The 23,826-nt window shown below is 39.3% G+C and overlaps 1 protein-coding gene across 1 annotated transcript in view; it reads left to right on the forward strand.

Annotated features, from left to right (window-relative positions):
* The window catches only part of TNKS (tankyrase), a gene marked incomplete at its 5' end in the record, with an annotated part of 126,364 nt that overhangs the window by 95,242 nt on the left and 7,296 nt on the right, over positions 1-23,826 (forward strand). Inside the window, 15 exons of the mRNA XM_083862058.1 lie at positions 4,902-5,073; positions 6,242-6,321; positions 7,325-7,470; positions 8,435-8,600; positions 11,251-11,470; positions 11,741-11,850; positions 14,052-14,240; positions 15,590-15,827; positions 16,502-16,584; positions 18,367-18,487; positions 19,119-19,216; positions 20,316-20,390; positions 21,622-21,727; positions 22,579-22,765; positions 23,535-23,691. Coding sequence (XP_083718184.1) covers positions 4,902-5,073; positions 6,242-6,321; positions 7,325-7,470; positions 8,435-8,600; positions 11,251-11,470; positions 11,741-11,850; positions 14,052-14,240; positions 15,590-15,827; positions 16,502-16,584; positions 18,367-18,487; positions 19,119-19,216; positions 20,316-20,390; positions 21,622-21,727; positions 22,579-22,765; positions 23,535-23,691 — 2,148 coding nt within the window. The remainder of the gene's footprint in view (positions 1-4,901; positions 5,074-6,241; positions 6,322-7,324; positions 7,471-8,434; positions 8,601-11,250; positions 11,471-11,740; positions 11,851-14,051; positions 14,241-15,589; positions 15,828-16,501; positions 16,585-18,366; positions 18,488-19,118; positions 19,217-20,315; positions 20,391-21,621; positions 21,728-22,578; positions 22,766-23,534; positions 23,692-23,826) is intronic.

Raw genomic sequence — 23,826 nt, forward strand, 5'->3', positions numbered from 1 at the left:
ATCTGAGATCATTGATCTCTTCACTCTGGTGACCAATGACAGGACCTGAGGGAACAGCATGAGGTTGTGTCAGGGGAGGCTTAGGTTGGATATCAAGAAAAGGTTCTTCACCCAGAGGGTGTTTGGGCACTGGAACAGGCTCCCCAGGGAAGGGGTCACAGCACCAAGCCTGCCAGAGTTCAATAAGTGTTTGGACAATGCTCTCAGGCACCTGGTGTGATTCTTGGCGTGTCCTGTGCAGACAGGATCCATCAATGGTCCTGATGGGTCCCTTCCACCTCAGGATATTCTGTGATTTGTATTGGCAAGAATTGACCTACTGGCAAGCAATCAACCATAAATTGCTTCTTTTGGTGTGTCTTGCTGACCCTTACTAACAGTACAGACGAGGTTCCTAATTTGAGCTGTGAAGAAGTCCTTGTGCACATTAGTTGCACATCAGTGTGTTATATCTAGGCGACACTCATTCCATGGAAGATGTTTTTATTAGCTTGATACTTGAATTTGCAGAAGTTGTCTGTCAATTTAGAGAACAGGTGAGAAACCTTGGGATTTCTTAGAATTTTCTTCAAGAATGTTGATCATAAATATTCGTGGTTTTACATGCCAGTTTTTCCTTGTTTGCCTGCCCTGTTTGTGTGAGACAGCATTTCACACCACTGCTTATTTGATGTTGAATATTCTCCAAGTACTAAATGAAAAATAAAAGCAGAGCATCTTCAAAGAATCCTCAAACATAAACAGTTTTATTAGGCTTGTGATCAAATCTTCAAATGTCATGATTTTATCTTTGAAGATGATCAAAATCTTTAATTTAAAAAATAATTTGAAGGTGATGAACTAGTGAAAAAGTGAGTTTCATCCTGTTTTGTTGTATTTCTAGATAGTTGAATATTTCATCTGGCTAAGTTCTTGTCCAGATTTGTAGACATGTGAGAAATTAATGTGTTCAGAAAGATACTCAGCTTTCCAGCAGTGCAGAAGTAAAGGATTAGAGTATTTTCTGAACTGGAAGGATTGTTGGAAAGAAAGACCTTCAAGCATGCAAGTTCACTGGTATCTTGGGCAAGTGCAGAGATGTCATGAATGGTCTTTAATTATGATATGCCTCTAAAGGATACTGTTGAAGCTATTCTTCTGCAAGAGAAAATGAGCCTTTATAAGGTCATGTCAAAGGGATAGTGTCCCTATTTGTGATGGTAGCAGAAATGAATTCATTCTGCTCTGCTGGGAGGATCTTGCTTTATGCATCTTTGCATAATACAGTTATTTCTGTGCATTGGAGTAGCATGTTGCCAGCCTTTTGTGATCATGGATTTGCAAATGTTCACCTTCTATCTAGACCCACACAGCAAACTGAAATGGTTTTGAATAACCTTGTTGTGTAACACATTCATTTCCAACATTTCAGGGAGAGGTATGATTTTCTCTGGGAACAGTCAGAATTGAAAAATTAAATTGCCTTTCAGAAATGTAGCAGATTCTAGACTATGATGGTTAACAACATAAAGAACTGTATGATCTGTTGTGATTGACTGATTCACCTTTTCTCACTGCTTAGACATCCAAACATCCTGACGTTAGTATTAAACTTTTATGCAGAAGAGGTAATTGTGGAACACCTAACTGGATCCTGTTGGAGCTTTCAGAGTGAAAGTAACCCCTTTTTTTTTCCTGCTTTTTTCTGCTGACTGAGCTTGAAATTATCCCCAATGCTTCTTCACTCCTATGTTTATTGTTGGACAACAAGACACAAAGCATACTGCAAGCTTGTCTTCAGAGTTAATGCAGGAGAAGAGCAGTTAGAGCACTTGCAGGGAAGGATACCGTTATATGGGACTGTTGGCAGAGCACAAGTTTCACATGTGACTTTTAGAATGTACATCTTTCAGAAAGATTTCACAGAGAAAATTGCAGTGCTTGGAAGCTGTTGCCTTTTGTGCTGTTCTTTGTAGTGTCAAGGAGCAGGAGGGATATTTAGGGCATTTGATCTTGATAGGAAGCCGATATGATTGTGAAGTCTTGCAAAAAATGTTTCCTGAACAGATCCGAGCTGTTGAGCTGCCACATGTGCCTGGCAGCCAAGGGAATAGTGCTGTAACACTGTACACTGCTCCAAGAGAGCAGCAGTGAGGGAAGGGGAAATCTCAGTAGTGTCTGATGATGTGTGACCATTTCCATTTCTCTCTACTGGGTCTGTTCAGGATGGAGGAGAGGAAATTAAGGGAAACGGAGAGAACAGAAGGAAATCTGCATTGGGAAATAATAAATAGGACAGTATTTTTCTCTGAAAACCCTTATTTAAAACTCTTTTCAATTGATAACTGTATTTTGCTTTTACATTGCATTTTGAGCATGGAATGACTGCTTTCCTGCTAAAAGGTGAAGAAATTGGATCCAGAGCCAGTGCACTGTGGAATAAAAGCTGTCAAACCTGTCATTTTTAATTCCTTGCAGAAAACTTGTCTGTAAGATAATTTTGAACTACAGTCTTCCAATTGCAGACTGCTTATAAAGGGGACCAAATTGATATTTGTCTTTTTTAATAAGTGCAGCTGGAACAGTCTGGGTATACAAGGCACAGTTAGTTTTGGACCTGGTATTGAGCATTGTTTATCACAGGCATATATCTTACCAAATCTGATTTTTATAAGACTTTCTTAAACTTAAGTCTCAGTTTTCTATTTTAGCTTGTAGTGCTTAAGTTGATTTTCATTTGGAAGTAAGTCCTCTTGCTTTAAGCCTTATTGGAGTATATTCTTTGGTTGGTTTTAGAGAAGTGGTCTATTATTGGTGAGAGAAGATCTGCCCCAAAGTGAGCATATTCCCAATGAAATTGTCCTGCAAAGCTCAACTCTGCTCCTGAGATAAAGAGCAGCTGCATTTGGTGCATGCATCCCGCTCAGCTGCAGCCCTTTTTGTCTCAGAAGTAAGCAGGTATTTCTTCAAATGGCCGATGTCCTTCTGCCAGAATAATTGATTGTTGGGAAAGATAATGGTTTAGAGGTGAAAGGAGACCTGGATAAGACATATGAGATGATGGCTCTAATGACTCTGACAGTGTTCTTTTCAAATGAATATTAACATTTTTCCAGGGACATAGTCAGTATCAAATTGTGCACAGTGAATGTCTTGCTGCTATTATTTCTACAGTTTGTTCAGTACAGGCCTATTTAACACAGGAATTCAGTATTAAAGAATACATTACTTATGATTTTCTTTTTTGGATGAACTGAATTCTTATCAGCTACTTTGAGAATCTACAAATTTTATTTCATTCTGCATTTACCATTACTAAAGATGTGTAGCCCCAGAGTTCTGCTTACCTCTGTGCCCTTATCAGTGGTGAAAGATATCCGGTGTCCTGAAACAGATGAGGATCATCATCTGAACAAAATGATGGATTTAGGACATTCAGCATCTAGTTAATATTTATGATAGCAGTAAGTTTTTTATTTGAAACAAAACTTTTAGGGCAATCCCATTAGAGTGGCATGGGCTGAGCACGGTTAGAAGAAAGCAGACCTATTCTCCTGTCCATCTTGCTGCAAGAGAGGTTTGTGAAGTTCCTGCTCTTTCAGTCTGTAAAATAATTTCAGACAATATCAAATCACACTCCTTTTTATTTTTTTTGTTGTTCTTTGTTCTTTTTTGTGACTTGATATTGCACTATTGCAGGTATTTTAGTTAATTTTTTTATGCTATCTGGTTGTAGATCTTTGCATAGTTAATTTCATTTAGTTTTAGTTAAATTTCATTTAGCTATAGAATTGTGTCTTAACCAAAATGCTTTTTCACTGGTTTCATGGAAGGGTAATAGAGTTTGCATGCTACATTTTAGGTGAAAAATAGCAAGCAAAACCTTTGTTTGTAGTCACCACAAAGATTTTGAGACGGTAAAAAGGTGGGTTTTATACAGTAACAAAGTTTATTATGCATGCAGTTCACAGCCTGCAATCTGTAGGCTTGGAAACAGATAACAGGTTCTGAGTTGCTTGCAGAGAATATTGAGTAGTTCTGTATTTCATAAAGTGGTAAAACTGTTGGGCATTTGCATTTAAATTTGTCATGACTCGCTGCTAGGTACAGAGTATCTTCCTGAAAGGTTATTTTCATGGAGGTGTTTTTCTGCTTTTTAAAGCTCTCTATTATTCTCTTCCTTTTTTTGATAGTGCGCTGGGAGAGATGCTTCTAGTTATTTAGCTGCTCTGTTAGATCTTGCCAGACAGATGTGTTTCCATTATATCATACTCTTTGAAAATGATACTCCATTTTGCCTGTTTATACAGCCTTGTATTGAGAAGAATTATATTCAGTTATACATAATGTTCATGTAAAGGCACAAAAAGTGAGGAGGAAATGTTTGTATCCAACTTTTTTTCCCCCCACTCCTTCATAAAATTCTTTGTTTGACATCTTTGTTTTGCATTAATTCTTGGTAATGGGTAATGTTGAGTTATTCTCCTTCTGACAATGACAGATGGTAATTTCCTTAAAGCTGTAAGATCTTCGAATTGTTTGGTAACAATTTATGTCAAGTTACCTCTTTCTCCTCCTGTAATGGTTTTTCTTTTCTTGCACAAGGCTGGTCTTCATCAAATTCGTCAAAACCTTGATCACTATTTAAAGTATGGTCATGGGGATCCTATGTTGTCTATTAGCCATGCAAACAAAAAACCTGTGTTGTTAAAAGGCAGGAAAACATCTGCAGTAAATTAGTTTTCCTTTGGAGTGTTTGCCTGTTTCGTTGTTTGGTTTTGTTTAATTGCAATGCAGGAGACTTGAGAGATAAATTTGTATGCCAGAAAATTCTTCTTATTATGATTCTTATTAAGGACAGGGACAGGTGCAGCCTTTTAATTACAACAGTGTTTAATTTTATATTGCTGCTGCTTTTTCAGATGAATGCACTGGACACACTTGGTCAAACAGCATTGCACAGGGCTGCGTTAGCAGGGCACTTGCAAACCTGCCGGCTGTTGCTGAGTTACGGCTCTGATCCCTCCATCATCTCCTTGCAAGGCTTCACAGCAGCACAGATGGGAAATGAAGCAGTGCAACAGATCTTAAGTGGTGGGTAAAAGTAAAGGCTTGTATATTTGAGCTTCAGCTTGTCCCTTTACAGCTTTGAGTCTTGTTTCTTTCTCAGTGCAAGAGACTTGCAGTAGTTTTCTCATCTCTCCTTTCTGCCATCAAGTGCACACAACTACAGTATGTATGGTGTGATACTTGTCAGAAAATAAATGGCTCTGCTCAGATCGATGATTTTGTGCAAATCAAGAAGAAAATAACCATTTTGTAGATCTAGAACATGCTGCTGTATAAGGATATTGTAGGAAGGCACATGTAGGGAGTTTAGGGATTCCTTTGGTAGCAAGTTCCAAGGCAACTGGAATATTGCTGAGCATGTAAGAAACCTTTTTCCTCACATCAGCCAAACTGTTAGGTACTCCATACTTCAGCATTCACAAGCAGAGTGTTACTGGCAGAAAAACACTTATAGTTGCTAAACTGAACTTTTACTTCAAATCTCTTGCTTGTCCAGTAGAGTAAGATTTTATTGTGAAAGTGCTCTGGATAGTGCTTAGATACAATTTGTTTATATCTTGCATTAAAAAGATGAATAGATGTTTAAAAGCGTGCCACTGTTTTTCATGTAAGTGCTTAAGGGTTGGCATCCTCTTACCCATGTTACATTTGAATTTTTGCAAGTACAAAGAATAATTGCTACTACTGAGCAAGTAACTCACCTTACAGTGACATGTCCGGTTGGGCAAACAAAGGCAGATATCCAGATAGATGAGAAGACCCAGGGTAGCTAGAAACTCCATTTCCTCTTGCGTTTTCAACAATATTGCCTTAAAATAGGACATAACAAGGAAAAAACATTTTACAGCAGTGCAAGGAAGGACTATGTTGAAGTGTACCCACTTCTGAGATGTAGCTGGTAATGTGGGTAGCATTACCTGTTAAAATGGGCACGTGAATGTATGTATGTGGATTGAAAGAGAAGAAAGTTGGTAGAATAATGTCACCTTTAGAGTCAAAATCTGACTGATTTGCTCTAAAACTAAAACTCCTTATTCAGACATTTTGGCAGTATGAACTTGAACATCACAACCCCAGCTGCATTTTCACAAGTGACAACAGACCAACTTCACCCCCCAGCTTTGGAAAATACGTTGAGCACAAATTAATACAACTTAAGTATCCTAAGTAATTCTACTTTTTCTCTATGTAGAAAGTACACCTGTGCGCACATCCGATGTGGATTATCGGTTGTTAGAGGCGTCCAAAGCTGGAGACTTGGAAACTGTGAAGGTGGGTTTGAACAGCTCATGTGAATTTTCTACTTTGCATTTCTATGCAAGGCTTGTGGAAGCCTCTGCTACATGGGTTGTGGAAGCACTGCCCAGTGGATGGTAAATCATAAAAAATGGGAAGTCATGGGTCTTCCTTTTTTTTCTTCTAGAAAGTAGTACATTAAGATGTACTGAGGTGTGTTTCTCTTGAGTTTCTGCTTGTTTATTCTTCCAGTCCTTCACACAGTCATGTCTTCAATGGACTCAGATGTAGCCATAATCCTTTGATGTAGACCCTGTGATTCCCAGAATCACAGTTTAATAGAAACAAACTCAGGTGCATGGTTCGATCAGATGGCAAACAAATACTGTTAAGAGGTAGCAGGCTTCATATTTTAAACCATCCTTATTCTGAAGGTGAAGGGTCAGGCCATGGAATCCCAGCATCACAGGAAGGTTTGATCTTGTTTTTGATACTTGGTCTGTGGACAAAACAGCCTGCAGATGGACTGTTGTGCATACTTTCCCACCTTGAACTTCAACATGATACACATTAATATTCAAACAGCAGCAGTTTTGTGCACCAGCAGTTCCTTTGACTACTAAGCTAAGTATTTCTGGTTTTCAGGGTGGTATAGGCCAGGTGATATATCTGGAGAAAGTTACATGGCCTTGAACCTGGTACTTGATGATGTAGAGGTTCGCCCTTTCTTAAACATTAGGAACATCTTCACACTGCTTCCATCATTTAAGTCTTGTTTGTTATTACAGAAGTACTTTCAGCTGTAAATTTAGAGCTGCTATTTTTTTGACTTTGTATAAGTAGGAAGAAATTTCCTGATACTTCAAAAAATTTGTATTATATAAGTGGATCAATTTTTGTGTTGGGGTCTTTGAAGATGATAGTTTAGTTATTTACTTTTGGGTTTGTTTATTTCATGTTTTGTTGTTGCTGTTTTGGGGAGTTCCTTATTTGTTAGTTTTAGTTCTGTACTAGATTTTGGGTTCTTTTGTCTTCACAGCAACTTTGCAGCCCTCAGAATGTGAATTGCAGAGATCTGGAAGGCCGCCATTCAACACCACTGCACTTTGCTGCAGGATATAACCGTGTATCAGTGGTGGAGTACCTCTTGCACCATGGAGCAGATGTGCATGCCAAAGATAAAGGGTACATCTTATTCCATGATATGTTCTGCTGTTCTCTCTTAGTGTGAGGCTTATATCTCACCTATTCATTTTGCTTCAGATTTCAGTGACCATCGTGTTTTTCTCTTGAAAATTTTTCTCTTTCCTTCTGGTTCTGCATTGTTCCTGTGCTCTAAGGAGATTTATAGACCATTACAGCATAATTTGCTTTCTGGAAAAGCCATTATCAAGTGCATACCTGGCACTGTAATACAGGATGCTTGTCTTCCCCTTTTTGCCCATTTTGGAGACTTTATTTTGCTTAAAAGTAGCCTTTAACTTGTTCTAGGTCATCTAAAATTAGTTTTGAATAAAATGGGGTGAAATACCAGGGTTATGTCTGGTCATTTTTTCTAGTTCTGTTAGCCTTTATTATTAAGGTAATTATTTTTACAGTTAATAATTCAGTTAAGTTATATCAACCATTTACAGTTTTTTGCATTAATTGTGAAGCAGCATGGTTATGTTCACTCTTTTACTCCATATATTAGTTCAGAGTGGGGGATAATAAATTTCCAATACTGGATTTTCAAGCTGACCCTGGAAGAAATGTTTGACTATCTTTCTGTATCTATCAGATGTGCAGTACTTACTAGTAACTGCTCTTCAAACGCATTGTATAGTGTTATGTCTTTCTTGAAATTTACACAAATATCCAAACTCAGAAAAACAGTAAGTCTTGCAATTTAGTTTTTATCTGTTATTAACAGCATTGAAGTTGCTTGTGGAAGCTGTAACATTAGGGCTTGCTAAGTATTTAAAAGGCTTGTGAATGAGAACTGAAGGAGGATAATTAAGTTCTAATTGATTTTTTAAATAGAAAAACAAAACCAAGAAAACTGGAAAGACTGAAACATTACAATAATGTCTGGTGAAAGTGGGGGTTTTATCTACTGATTGCATATAGGATTTTATTCTCTAGCTATTAATGCTTTCTCTTTGATTAGTGGCTTAGTACCCCTGCACAATGCCTGTTCTTACGGACACTACGAAGTGGCTGAACTCTTAGTGAGGCATGGGGCTTCTGTCAACGTGGCAGACTTGTGGAAATTCACTCCTCTACATGAAGCAGCAGCAAAAGGAAAATATGAAATCTGCAAACTGCTATTAAAAGTATGTGCTGGAGATCTCAGATGTATCTTAAAATGCATTTATGTTTATTTTTTCTGAAGATTAGTTAATGCAAAGCTAATTGCATTCACTAAATTCTTTGTGGTATCTTTGAATCAATTTTCATCTTGCAACTGTCATATGGTTTCTTGTGAAATATCATTGACTTAAAAAGAATCATGAGTACAAGGGCTATTTCCAGCACGTGTATTAATGCTGTTAGGACAAGACTCTGACCCTGGATAAATCAGCTGAATTCTTGTAAAAAATGAGAAATCCCTACCTTGTCCTATCCATCCCTTTCTGAAATACTTACTGTATTTAAGTAAATTTTGTTAATACTTACGCAAGAGTGTGTTACAGAGCAATTGCGGAAGGTGGGTCCTAAATGCTGTTTGGTATGAGAGAAATTTAAAACTGTTATGTTAATGTATAATTTATCAAGCTCTTGGAGGAAATGCATGTTAATATACTGTGGCATAAATATTCATTATACTTAGAGGAAGAACCTGTAAAAAGCATGAGGTAATGTGAAGAAGTTTCCAGTGAGAAACATGAGTTTGAGAAACTTCTTAACATAAGGTCAAATCCTGCCCTGAGAGGGTGAAAGGGGGTGCTAGAGTAGAATTTCTTGCCAATCCTATTTCCTCTTTCAGCCATGCCTACTTAAGTCCCTCTGAAGCACAATATTTTAAATAGGAGAAAGTCAGAATACGGATAGTTTTAAAATAATGAGGATCTTCCGCAGCCACTTCTCATTTGCTGCTGCAAAGGCCCACTGTTTCCCTCCTACATCATAAATTATTTCACTTGATTACCAAAAAAGCAGTCAGAGAGAGAAGAATGATAGTTTGAAGCACATCTTCAGCAGAAACCAGGAGATATTAAGGGACGTCTGTGGAGTAGGCATGGTGTGGGCCTGGAAGTAACACCCTGATAGAGATGTTAACTCAAGCTCTAGGAACACTTGTGATCTCTCAAGCATAGTGTTGCATTATAGACACTGGCCTTTTCTAATTTTCACAGGGAATTTACTCGTATTTTGTCTTCAGAGGATCCTGAATGGGTGTACAACAGGAAATACAAAACAGCTGATTTTTTATTTTTTTAATCACTCTTTCACAAGATAAGAGCTAAATATGTCTTTAAGGTGACACGGATGTTAAGTCTCTGAGTGTCTGTGGATATGTGCTCACACTGCAGTTTACTCAGGGTTTCTCCTGCTGTGTCTCCTCTGCCAGCCAGCAGTGTTGTCAGTTCTGCTGAGTTGTGGATGTTGAGCTTGACTCTTCCTGACTTGTGCACCTTCTCTCCTGGTCTGCTTGAAGAAGGAAACAAAAATAAACAGGCGTTTTGGAGACAGTGTCTTTTTTAATCACATTTTTTTGAAATTACCACCTTTGGTTTTTCCATGCCTTGGAAGGGGTGTCAGAAGACACTGCCTCTTCATTCAGATATTTATTTTGGAACATATTTGAATAATTCCAATTTTGATGAGTTTTAAATTAAGGGATTTCAGGTCATATCTTAGAGTAGTCTAAAAAGTCTTGCACGAAGAGTGCTCACTTCCTAAAAGAGCCACATATGTGGAAACTGGTTGTGTGTAATCAATACTTTGTCCCTTTCTGTCCCTTGCTCTTTATCCTTTACACCATGAGCACAGGGATACTGCTTCCAAATACAAAGCAGTTATTTCCCTCTGTTCTCCCATTGCTGTTCTCTGATTCCCAGGCAAGTGGGAAATGACAGGGTGGACTTGTTGGCAGGGATTGGACCACTGTGTTTGACTGTTCTGAAGAGGTCAGCCAGAGAACTGTAGCACCACCAGCTGCCTCTGCTTTATCTATCTTTGTTTTTTCCCCACTGCTGCTGAGACTGAATAGGGAAGGAGCTGTCCTCCCACAAAACTGAATGTGGACGTGACTCACGCCATATGCTCTATGTAGTTGTATGTTCCCCTTCTCATCACCCTGTGCTCCAGTACTGTGTTCTTATCACTGCCTGATCTGCATGTTTTACCAGCACAAATACATTCCAGCAGTCATCCAACTCCCCTTGTCCACCAAAATTTTTTTTCACTTCTTCCAAAGACCTGTAAACTGCTTGAAATGGTGCTGTTATCTATTGGAAAGTGTAGAGAAGAGTATTTTGCTCATTCCCTTTGGAAACAAGTGCCTTTCAATATCAGGGTGATATTCAGTAAAACTCAGAGCCTGGCTTTGCTAGCTCAGAAAGTTGTGCTCAGGAAATACCTCTGCCAGCCATTTGTTTCCTGCCAGTTTTCAGGAGGAGAGGAGGGCTGGCAGCAAGACACTTGCAGTTGGCTTTCCTTTTGCACTTTTGTGACAGTAAGAAATAGTTATGTGCAGAAAATGCTCCTGAACATTCTTCAGTTGCACGTAGAGCAGGGACAGCTCTTGCAGAGGACTGCCATTCTTGCCTGTGGAATTGAGATTCACAGAGCTGTGTTTCAGACTAGTGCTTCTAGGCCTCAGCCTCCTGAATTTATTTGCATGTGCCTACTAATCTATACAATTATTACTTCATTATGGTAGGTCTGCAAAATCCTATCTTGTTTCACAAAATAATGACACGCTTACGTGCACTGCTCTGCATGTGATTGTGACACCAGCATTCCATTTGCTCTTTGCAGCACGGAGCTGATCCAACAAAAAAGAATCGAGATGGGAACACTCCTCTAGATTTGGTGAAAGAAGGAGACACAGATATCCAGGACTTACTGCGAGGAGACGCTGCCTTGCTAGATGCTGCCAAGAAGGGGTGCCTGGCACGAGTGCAGAAGCTGTGTACTCAAGAAAATATCAATTGCAGAGACACCCAGGGGAGAAATTCAACACCGCTGCATCTTGCAGGTGGGTAATGTGCCAGGTTTTCAAGGCTTGTATATTTATGGTAGGTCTACAGATGTAATTTGCCAAAATCAGGATTGGTATAGGAAGAGTTTCACAGAAAATTGTCCTGTACAAAAAGTTAACTATAGCCTCTGTATTTCAGGAGGTAATACAATTACTAGGGAAGAGGAACTTCTGCTGTTGAAAAATTGCCTTAGCTTTTCTGTCTAATGTTTTTCTTTAGTTTAGCTTTCCTAATACCTGATTTCTTTTCCTCTGCTTTTTCTACAGCTGGTTACAATAATTTGGAAGTAGCTGAATACCTTCTTGAGCATGGTGCTGATGTTAATGCCCAGGACAAAGGAGGATTAATTCCCCTACACAATGCAGCATCCTATGGGGTAGGTGCAAGGCAGTCTTGCCATGAGTAGAACAGCACGGGACTCCTTGAAGTCAAATACTAGGGGATCGTGTGCAGATATAACAGAGCAGTGGAGATGTGTTACAGCTGGTGTTTGGTGGGAATTTATTGCTAGAGTTGAAGGACTATTGCATTGGTAATGTGGTTATCCTCCAAGGCAAGCCATTTCCTGCAGGGGGCATGCAGTGACAGATTCAAAACATTTTGAATGAAGTAGGCCCTCTTTCCTCCATATAGGATTAAGCATCTGTGTCCCAGTTGCACAGATGCCTAATAGATTGCTCGTAAGTGTGGATTGGGTGAAAAAAAGTACCTTGTAAATGATTGTACAGAGACAGTGTTTGAGAACCTCTAGCACTGTGCTCACAGTCAGAGAGAGGATCTGAAGCTCAGGAAGTAATGGGTTTGATGGTCTCATGAAATGCCTTGTCTGTTACTTACCTGGCCCTGGCACATGTACAGCAAAATCTGGGAGAGGGGGGCTACAACCATGAGCCATGATTGCTTTTGCTTGAGAGCAAACGAAATAAGAAGTGCAGCGTTCACCTTGTTTTTAAAAAGAGCATCAATGGAACTCAATCTACACCATTTGTATTGGTTCTTTATGGCACTCTGGGATCCCAGTGTCTCAAAGAGCAAAAAGCCCCAAATCCTGATGAAAGATTAGAAATGCAGCACAGAATTCTTTTATGTTACAGGGTCCTAATACCAAATAATATTGTTTAGCAGCATCTGCCATAAGCATTAATTCCCAGGATGTTGCTAAGATCTAGACATAAATTCTGTTGGAAATACTGTGTTCTTTTCCTTGGCATGAGAAAACAAAACACACATTTTACACAAACCCAAAACATTTCTTACTGGCATAGAGAAATGTCAGACATTAGTTTTAGCTTATTATTATTTCTAAAAATAATAATGTCAATCTAACCTGGTTGCCTTGCTTCCTCTAGGAAACATTAAAAGGCAGTGTTTGGTGCTTTTCCATCAACTTATTTAGTTAAGAGTTATGGCATACCTTCCCTGGCATCCCACACTTTTCTCTGAGCTGTCATCAGCCTGTTCAGATCTCTGTGATGGGAGGTAGAGAGGAGATGAATACTGGTTTCACAAGTTCATAGCTGGCAAGTTTCACAGGCTCCGCCTTTTCCTCACAAAGTTTCTTTAGTTCTCCCACCCAGCACTTCATGCTGTGTGTCCCTCAATAGGGCTTTCTGTGGCAGAAAAATCACAGGAACAGCAATTACTTTAAAAGTTTGGCAGAGAGGAAAAGTAAAGTTGGCAGTATTGTCAAACCACACTTGTTCAGAGACCAAGCTGTTTTATGAGAGCTGCAACGAGTCACTTAATTGCCATTGAGGGGAAAAAGGAAATCCATTGGCAATTCTTTGTGTTTCTGCTTACAATTTCAGTCTTTAATGCTCCTACCCACTCATTTTGACTACCTGCTTTTTTTTTTTTTTTTTCTTTGCTGTCTTGCACAAGTAAGATCTACTGGTTAGAGGCAGGCAAAGTTTCACTTGTCAGTTTTCTCTTATTTTCACTTGGGAGACTTCAAGGACAGCATATTGATGGAAACATGGGGTTATAAGTTCATTATTTTTATAACCCATGTAAAACAGCTGTTCCTTGTGACACTCATAATATATTTTATCAGTTACAGCTCTCATAAAATATGATTGAAGATAGAACTGTGCTGCCACAGATGAGTTCAAAGTCTTGCAAGAAAGAAAGTACAACAAAGATTGTGTACACACAGAGGTGGCTCAGTAGCACAACACATTGATCTTCAGAGCTTCTAGTGTTGTGTCACAAAAGTTGCAGCCCAGTAAATTTCCCAGTTCAAATTTGTCCACAAATAATTCTTTATGCAGGGTTAAGTATCATGTCTCCTCCTGCAGCTGGCACAAACTCCATGCTCTGTACTTGGGGTGATTCTGTGCCTGATCCAAATTCTTCTCATGCTGGTGAATGATCTGGTAGTGCACAGACATAGATGACTGTGGAGCTGCAGTATAAATTGGTATCTGGAGAAGTGTGCTGCTCCTGTGACACAGGAGGCAGAATGAATTACAGGAAAGAAAAACCAGAAGAGTCTCTAGGCACCATTACCTCCAGCATGAAAAGGGAATGTGTGTTTTACCAGTGTCATGTTGATCAAGATGTTCTTGTGTTTTCCAGCACGTGGATATAGCAGCACTGTTGATCAAGTATAATACATGTGTAAATGCAACAGACAAATGGGCGTTCACACCTTTGCATGAAGCTGCACAAAAAGGAAGGACACAGCTCTGTGCTCTGCTGTTAGCTCATGGAGCAGATCCAACCATGAAGAACCAAGAGGGTCAGACACCACTAGACCTGGCAACAGTAAGTTCATGTTAGCCAGCCACAGGTTGCTCTGGAGGATGTACTCTGCATATTAAGTTCATTTCTCTGGCTCCATGGCATCAGCAGTCCTCAGCTTCCATTGTGCTGAGGTGGAGAGAGAAGGGCATCTCCTGAGTGCCTCTTTGTGGCTTTTTATGCATGGGACAAGGCATTTTCCTTTGGCTGAAATCTTAGTGATAAGCCAAATCTTAGTGATTGAAGGTGTGTTTCTCCTTAAGGATTCACTCCTGGGATCAGTCTCCTCATTCCCAGAAATAAAACTTATTGAAATGTCTCTGATGATGGTCAGTCTGTGTACTGTTGGTGATTATTTCTTTGAACTTAGGAGAAACACCAGATGGGCCTTTAGAGGAATGGGAGCATTTAATGGATTATTGTGCTCAGTGCTTCCATATTACCTCAGTTCCTGTTTTTTAAAAATTAACTCAAAAACAACATTCCAAAGAATTCATTCTGCTTCCTAAATTTGTAGGTGGCTATCAAACTTTTTCTAAAACTGGCATCTGTAAACTTTCTTGTAAATGGTTTAAAAGCCTAATGAGGTTATATGAACACGTATGTCCCAGCTTAAACAACCTTAATGGAATAAATAATGCAACCAAATTGGATGCTGTGTCTGGTTTCAGTGCAAATCTTTTAGGGTTATTGATTTATTTATAGAGAGTTAAAGAAATATCCTCCAGAGTCATCTGAGCTCAGAAAACTTGCTTTGTAATGAAGGATATGAAAATTATTTGATTTCTCTAGGGGAAAATAAGGATGTCTTAATCATGTTCTACAAGAACTTCTAAGGAGGAAATTCTTGAAGATAAGGGTGTTGCTTAACTTAGTCAATAAAGACTGAATCCAACTGTTAGCTAAGACCATACTTCTCCTGAGCTCCTGTCTTTTTTTCTATTCAAACCAAGAGGTGTGATTATAGTAAAGGCAGTGGTAGTCTTTCCACTGGAACCTTGTTCCAATGCACCTGAAGTTGAGCCTGACAGAGAAATTAAGAAGTGGCATTTCTTGTCCTAGGTTCTGAAGGATTCCAAATAAAGTTGCTGCATTGTTCTTCCTGTCTTTAGCACATATAAACTCATTGTGTCAGAAAAAAATAAGGTCTAGCTTCTTAACATAGCTTTAGAAATGGGGAGAACCTGATTCACCTATGTCTTGAGTGGTGAACCAAAATGTTCTTGCAACTGTGAATTCCCCTGTAACAGAAGCTGGCAGTTTTCTTTCTAATGGGGAAGAGAACAATCAAATAAAACAATTAAAAATTATTTCCAGAGATCAGTAACTTGTGATAGCAGGGGCTCATGTTGAGCGTTCTTTCTGTTTTTCAGGCTGATGATATCCGAGCTTTGCTAATAGACGCGATGCCTCCGGAAGCTTTGCCTACGTGCTTCAAGCCTCAAGCTACTGTTGTTAGTGCCTCTGTGATCTCGCCAGCATCTACACCGTCCTGCCTCTCTGCTGCCAGCAGCATAGATAACCTCACAGGGCCACTGGCAGAACTGGCTGTAGGAGGGGCATCAAATGCTGGGGATGGAGCAGCAGGAACTGACAGGAAGGAAGGAGAAGGTGCATTTGCTGCTGGACAAGTTTACGTTGGCAGAAGTACAGTAATTTAGTGTCAAAATAGGCCTTGGTTTATCTGAAAAGCATTTTTGACTAGCCAGAAAATACTGTGCAGTTTGAATTGTTATCTATGTTTTAAAGTGTCTGACGCTTGTTAACTGTTCACTATTAACTGTTCATCTGTGTTTGCTATCAGCCATCATGCAGATCTGATTAGGCACCCATATATTCATTGGCTTTGTAAGGAAAATCCACTGAGAATTATTTTGAGGAAGGAATTACGATTGTGATGGCTGGAGGATATTGCCAAGGGTTTTTAAGCTGTTTGATTAGCATCTGGACCCCATGCTTTAGGTCAGAATCTAAGGGGGTCACAGAGCAAAAATATAGCCACCCTTCTTTTCCTTCTCTTTGCAGTATGAGCCTGTATTTGTCACAGGTGTTTTTGCTTTTAGTAGTTGATTCTGAAGAGGGAACAGTGATGAGCTTTGCGCAGAGCTTTGACACAATGGAAGTAGATTGTTTATTACAGACAGACAAATTGATTGTAAAAAGAATCAGAGTTTGGAATTTTGAGAGAATCAGTCGTATTGCCTTTTTTTTTTTTTTAAGATGGTTGGTTTGGGTTTTGTTACTTCAGATGTATAGGATATAAAGACTTGTTTCTTGTCTTATAGTTTCTGGTCTTGACATGAACATTACCCAGTTCTTAAAAAGCCTGGGTCTTGAACACCTTCGGGACATCTTTGAGACAGAACAGGTAAGTGGCAACCCTCATCTCTATTTCTGTGTTTAGGGGATAAACTAACGTAATAAATTCGAGTGACATTTTCATTTTCTAATTGAAAAAGGGAAGGAAAAACCTCCTGATTTCACATCTACAGAAAAACAAGTGTGTTCAAGTTTTCTTTCAGTTTTCTGCAAATGAATTGCCAGATACAATATGGTGAAGTTGCAAAACCTATAAAATACCTTCTCTTGTTGGATTCAGGTGTCATGTAACTTTCACTTACTCATACACTGTGACTGCCAATTTGGCTTGTATTCTGAGAGTTATTTTGGACCTTGTGAACTTTTGAACCTAACTTCATTATAGTCATCATGTCCAATGTCACCTGCATTTGTCCTTCAGCAGTCTTGACAGTCAAACAAGCCTTTCACCACCTGTAGTGCTACATATGATACTTTACTTAGATCTAGGAAATCATTCAGTTTGACTATATGCTGAAATAAAAACCTAGCCTGGGAGTAGTCACAGTACAGAATGCAGAAGCTACATTTCCTGTTAGGTTGGGACTGTAGCATTAATGGGTTTTGCTGGGCTAACTTTCAAATGTCATTGAGAAATAGGGGAATAAAACCTGCACATTTATCAATAGTTCGTAATATATGAAAAGAGTACAACTAATGTAAGTTTCTTAAGCTTACATTACATTTTACAGCAGAAGTACCTGTAATGTATTTGTGGATTCCTTTTATGTACTGTTTCTTAAATTTAACATGCTGCAGTTAAATAGATCTGTTTATATGACTGAGATGGATGTACATGTGGAAGTGAAAGGTACAAGTGCAAGAGACTGGATTTGATCATTATTTTTTCCTCTGGCCTCTGCTGCTAATCTTTTATTGAGGAATCAGGAAACAAAGGTTTGAAATGTAATGTGTTGTTTACAATTCCAGCTGTTTCTATAAAATGTATTCTTCAAGGATAAAATACCACAGAACTTTTTCCCTTATGATATATGGAGCATAAGCTCTTCTCTTTAGTTTGGAACTGTTTCTGTGCAGAAGGAAACCAGCCTCAAAGCAGCCTATACGCTTCTCAGGTTTTCTTACTGTGTTTCTTACTGTTTTTCACACCTTCCTGTTCCCTAGCTGGTATTATTCTACTTTTGCTTCCTTAACTCCTAACCTGTTAAGGTCTTCTCCTACTAGTAAGATTTAACAATGCAAATCAGATTCAATATATTCATCATTTTGAAGTCATATAGCTCTTCCTGTAAGTTTGTTTGTAGAAAAAACAAGCTCATCTTCTTTAAGCTTATTCTTTTAAGCTGTTTTTTCCAAGCACTACCTTCACATGCACTTTTTCACCTCAACTTGTTATTAGTAAGCTTGTAGAATATTAATTTCTGCTTGTGTAGTGAAAACAATGAATTGTTCAATGCTGTGAAACGTTGAATGCTTCAAAAGCACTCCCATATTTGTGCCAGCATTTCAATGCATCCCCCTTCTACCTAAGTAAAAATGTTCATGAGAACCAGCTCTTGTTAATTGGTGTGAGAAAAGTAAAAGTTTTGCACAACTTCATGCTGTAGCAGCTGGGTATGGTCCTGTGATAGGGAGAGGTTTGCCAGAAGGTGGCAGCAAGTAGAAGTGAAGCAAAACAGTATCTACCTTTATGCTCTTGATTGAAACAGTATCTACCTTTATGCTCTTGGTTGCACCATGAATACTTTCCATTTTCTGAAGTGATAGGTCTCCAGCCTTGAAAGTCAAGCCAGGTCTGGCAAGTGATTTTTGTGAGCTTTCCCCTTTCCAGATAACCCTGGACGTGTTGGCTGACATGGGGCATGAAGAGCTTAAAGAAATTGGGATCAATGCGTATGGACACCGCCACAAATTAATAAAGGGTGTGGAGAGACTTCTAGGAGGTCAGCAAGGTAAGTATGACACTTTTACTGGCTAGCCTAAGGGTAGCACACAGTAGGGCCCCATAAGTTGTTTTCTCTAAATGTAGGCATTGTCACCAGGTCTTAAAAGCATCTGAATGTCAGGAAAGTATATTTGCTGCAGACACGGTGGCTGAGTGGGTTGTGACAGCTAAAGAATATGTTAAGGAGATACCAGACCAAGCGATCACTTATGTTTTCAGAGAATGGATATCCCAGAGGCAGCTTTGGAAGCTGTGCCCATTTCTCAGGACCATGTTTCAGCCAGAGAGGAGCATTTGGATTGATTTGCCCTAATACCTACCCACAGGCCAATTATAACCTGAAGGATAGGCCGGATAGGGTTTTAGCTGCCCCACGCTTCTGAGATGTTTCTATGGAAAGAGGAAGCAATAAAGGGCAATTATGTCCCACAGGCATTTTTCTTCTCTCTTTTAAAGCCTCTGCTGCTAACGGAAGCACTTTCATCTTTTTGAGGTTGTGTTTATTCCTTGTGTTTATTTTGCATTTCCTGCTGTACTGGAGTTGTTTAAGAAGAACAGTGATGATGATGGATACAAATAGAGCTGGTATTGGTTTTTCCTGTTGACTTTTTTCTCCTTTTCATTTCTTCTCTTTGCAGGTACCAATCCTTATTTGACTTTCCACTGTGTGAGTCAGGGGACCATTCTCCTTGACCTTGCTCCTGATGATAAGGAGTATCAATCCGTAGAAGAGGAGGTAATCCAAGTCCCTTTCCTAATGCTTCAGGGGCCATATATTTTTCTTTCCACTGATAACCTGTCAGAGCCAAAGTGTGCAGTACTTTGAAAAGTTGAAAGTGCTAAAATAGGCTTTGATGTATGACTTGCATAGATCTGACATGAAGTTTAGTGTTCTTCATTTGTCTTTTCATATAGAACAATGATAGGAATTATTTTGCTATGTCCTGCAAGTTTTTTTAGTAAGTAGTCTCTGCTCACTTAGTGTTATCCCAGTTTTATTTTGTTGTGTTTTGGATCTTGTCTTGGTATTGTCTCATAGAGAGAGTTTGCCTTTCTGTAGATAGATGGACCTGTGAAAATTAAAAGCTGTGTGTGAAGCCAAGGTATCAAGGCCTTGCAATTCTCTAGGCATTTTCTGTGAACTAGCTTTTCTCTCAGCTCAGTGGCTTAGTTAATCTGTAACCCAGATAAACAGCTCTTGGATAATTGAGAATTGACTGTAATTTTGCCTCCCACACACACACATGCTCTTTTATTTAAGTAAACTACAGGCACATACCATTTTGAAAGCAAAAATCATAACAGAAAAGAGACTTCCTGAAGAGTCGTGTTTGGTAGAAACTCCATTTTACGGTGCATTTGCTATTTGTGTCATGTTCCTACCCTATAGCCCAGCAGTGTTTGGAGTTATTTAAAAGGTCTAAATGATCAGGATTGCTGCCAGCTTAGATGGGCATATTTTTTATTAGTAGCTTCATAAACTGAAATTTGTGCAGATCTTTTTTATAAACTTTTCTGAAATAAGGGATAACTTGTCTGCCATAGTAAATTGGAATATTTATTTGAACTGTTACAAAATATTGTTGCTGAAACTGTTTCTGAGGGAATCAGTTCCCTACTGTGGAACAGTGTAATATGTTGGGTGCTTGAGAAATTAAGGTATACCTCAATTTAAAATTGAGAGTTTGTTTTGTTTTTTATTTTTTTACACCTTTTAATTAATTTTCCATCAAGATTATCTATTGTTGACAGTGATACACTGAGACATTGCATGGATACTTTGCCTTGCTAGGAAGGGTTATGTCCTGAACATTTAGTTTTGTTTTTTTGCCTAGATGCAAAGTACAATCCGGGAGCATCGGGATGGTGGAAATGCTGGTGGGATCTTCAACAGATACAATGTCATCAGGGTAAGTTTCAAAACCTCTCAGGTTTTTGTGGTAAGGTAGGTTAGTATTTAAACCAGAATCAGTTTAATGGCTTGCCCTTTTATATTTAAAGTTCTTTGTTGAAATGATATTCAGGAGCAGAGTTAATGCAAGTGCTAAAATGAGTGTGTGCTCTGCACAGGGGATGAGGGACAAGCGTCCACTTGGGCTCCTAAAGGAGTCTGAAGAGCTGATGTTGAAGACAGAGGTGGTGAAGAACCTGATTGAATTTCAGAGGCCTATAACTTCTGTGTTTGACCCTTGCAACACAGATTTTTGTTTTTCTCTGTGTGGTCATTTCTTGCCATTTTAAAGGAGATCTGGTGGGGAGTGTGTGAAAGGAAGTGTGATCATGACCTCTAACAAGAAGTTTGTCTCCCTATGCAAGTTTCCAGCTTGGTGCTACCTCCTTTGCCCTTGCCAACTAGAAAAATGCATTTTCCAAGCCATGGTATTCCAGGAAATAGTGTTGTCTTTCTGAGGGAAAGTACACTTTCTGCTTTCTTTTTCTGAGAAGAAGGAAATAGAGGGAATCAGAACAGAACTTGGTTTCTGAGCTCCAGCAAACCTGTGCTGCCTGTCTCTTGGAGAAGCAAGCCTGTGCAGAGCCTTTGCAACTTGATCCAATAGATCATGCATCCTGAAGTAAACTCTGCTTCCATTCTACTCCCAACCAATGGTGAAGTCCTTTACAGAAACCACAGTGGTATTAGAGCATGTGACGGAAATTACATAGATAGATTAAACAGCACACCTTGTTATTTTATAGGAAAATACCCAAAAGTTGGTTCTTTTCATAAAAGATGAACCTAAACTAGACAGCAAGTTTCAAAGAGCTAGATGAGATCTGTCAGCAGAGCTTAAAGCGGAGAGAGAAGGAGTTTCAGACAGTTTGTGGTTCCTTGTGGTATTGCAGGCTCTGTAAGAAGAAGCCTGAAAGTTGTCCTTAAACCTACTTGAATTTAGGCTGCTGTTTCACAGTAGTTTTAACCATTTGTAGGTGTTTGCTACAGAGTTGTTTGAGAGACTTCAGCCTTGCGTGCAGAACAGCCATGGGGTATCTTCATAGCGTTCATGTGTCTTGCTGTCAGTTTCCCAATCAAATTAATGTGAACTTCATCAAACTATATTTCATTTAAATTACTATTCAAATACGTGTGAGAGATTGAGATGTTATGGTAACAGCATGGCTGGATCTGTTGTTCTACTGCAGATTCAAAAGGTAGTGAACAAGAAGTTGCGGGAGAGATTCTGTCACAGACAGAAGGAGGTCTCGGAGGAGAATCACAATCATCACAATGAGCGCATGTTGTTTCATGGTAAGGAAGTGATGTCTCTTTGTATGTATTGGTATTCAACAAAAAAAAAACCCCAAACCTTGAAAGGACCCACAGGCAATCTGTGTCACCATCCTATGCAAGTAGTTGTGTTTCTACACTAGAAATACAGAGGGTGCACTGGGGGTGTGGGAGTGGTGGAGTTACTCTGTGTAGTTACTGCAATCCAAAAAGCTATGCTAGATAAGAAATACTTTTAGTGTGTTTTGGTTGAGAAAGAGGAAGGGTTTTTGCTAAGCCATATCCCTGATAATTTCCAGTAAAGCTGCTGGGATGATGTTACATTGCTGTGAGAAAGACATGGTGTCTTCTAAATGAGAGAAGCAGCACACAATAAAAGTGTTTTGCCCTGGTGCTTCAGGCAAGCATCAGGGAAAGGAATCAAAGCTAACCATGAGTTTCAGCAAGATTTCTCTAGAAATGCTTGCAAATGACAATTGCCTGAAGATCCTTCTGCCCCAGATTCTTTTATGATTCTGTGTAGGAAATTGGTTTTGGGTATGATTGTCCTGACACCTTGCCCCACCTTAACCAGTGCTGACTCCTGGAGAGGGTGTGCATTGACAAGATAAATTGCACTGAAATGTGAGTGGGGGGAAAGCCATTTAATGAGATCTGTGAAATGAGTAAGAAATGAGTCACACGTGGGATTTTGGTATATAATGATAAATCCCACACATCACTGCATCCTGCTGGGTATCGCCCCCTTCCAGCTGACTAGCACACTTTCTGGTATTAATGGTCTATTTGAGGCAGATAAACTCCTCTTGACATTGAGTCTTGTATTATTATACAACTTAACAAGTATGTGTCTTTTTGTGTCACTGTTCTAGGGTCTCCTTTTATTAATGCTATCATTCACAAAGGATTTGATGAAAGGCATGCATACATTGGAGGGATGTTTGGAGCTGGAATTTACTTTGCTGAGAACTCCTCAAAAAGCAACCAATACGTGTACGGAATAGGGGGAGGAACCGGCTGTCCCACACACAAAGACAGGTCCTGTTACATCTGCCACAGGTAGGAGTCCAGCAGAGTTCCCACACATAATTCTGGCTGTCCTGGTTTTTATGATCCTGGCACAGGGTGACCTGCAGGCAAAGAACGGCCACTTGAGCTTGGTCACGGCAGGAAAAATGTGGTTTTCCATTTGTCAAGACTGAGCAAAACCAAATATAAATGCAGTAAGTCCCACAGGAAGGTCAAAAATTACATCTAAGCATGCAGTGAGTATAAATCAAAGTGAACTGTGGCTCAGGAAAGAGGCTTGAAACAGCAAGTTTGAAAATGAAGAGTCAGGGAAAAATAGCAATTAAACTCCAGGCACTCTCAGGAGAAACTGCAATGCAAAGTGGTGGTCATCAGTACAGTGTTGTACTGTGGATCAGATAATTTTGGAGGTAGATAATTTTGGAACAGGACTTAACCACAGCTTTGTTTTGTCCTGGAGTAGATCAGTGTGTTTCTTACACTTTGACACCTGTCCATTTCCTGCTGGTAGGAACACAGAGAATTTCAGCTTCTTTCAACAACTTTATATAAAATGAAGCAGAACAGGCTTCCATGTGAGGGCTAAACAAATTGTGTGTTTTCCTTTCTGTGTGTCATGAAAGATTTTTTGTGACAGGCTTTATACAGTCTTAGAACTGGTTTCTAAAAGTGTTTCTCTAAAAAGCCTTGAGAAATTAATTGTAATGAAATAAACTCAAAAGACTGATATCATTCTGGAAGCATACAACTCCTAGTAAGATATTTGAAAATGAAATTATACTCTCTTTTTTCGTTTTAGACAAATGCTCTTCTGTAGAGTGACCCTTGGAAAATCCTTTCTTCAGTTCAGCACAATGAAAATGGCTCATGCCCCTCCCGGGCACCATTCTGTTATCGGCAGGCCAAGCGTGAATGGACTTGCTTACGCTGAGTATGTTATCTACAGGGGAGAACAGGTAGGTGGGTTAGCAAGGCCTGGCTTTATAGAAGGACAGAGCTGGGAGCTGGAGATGGGTGTGGCTGGTTTCCAGACCAAGTGTGCTGTGATAACACTGCTGATTACGTTGTTGGTTTTTTTTTTCATTTAAATG

The sequence above is a fragment of the Zosterops lateralis genome, assembly GCF_965231275.1.
Source record: "Zosterops lateralis genome assembly, chromosome: 5".
Classification (NCBI taxonomy): Eukaryota; Metazoa; Chordata; class Aves; order Passeriformes; family Zosteropidae; genus Zosterops; species Zosterops lateralis.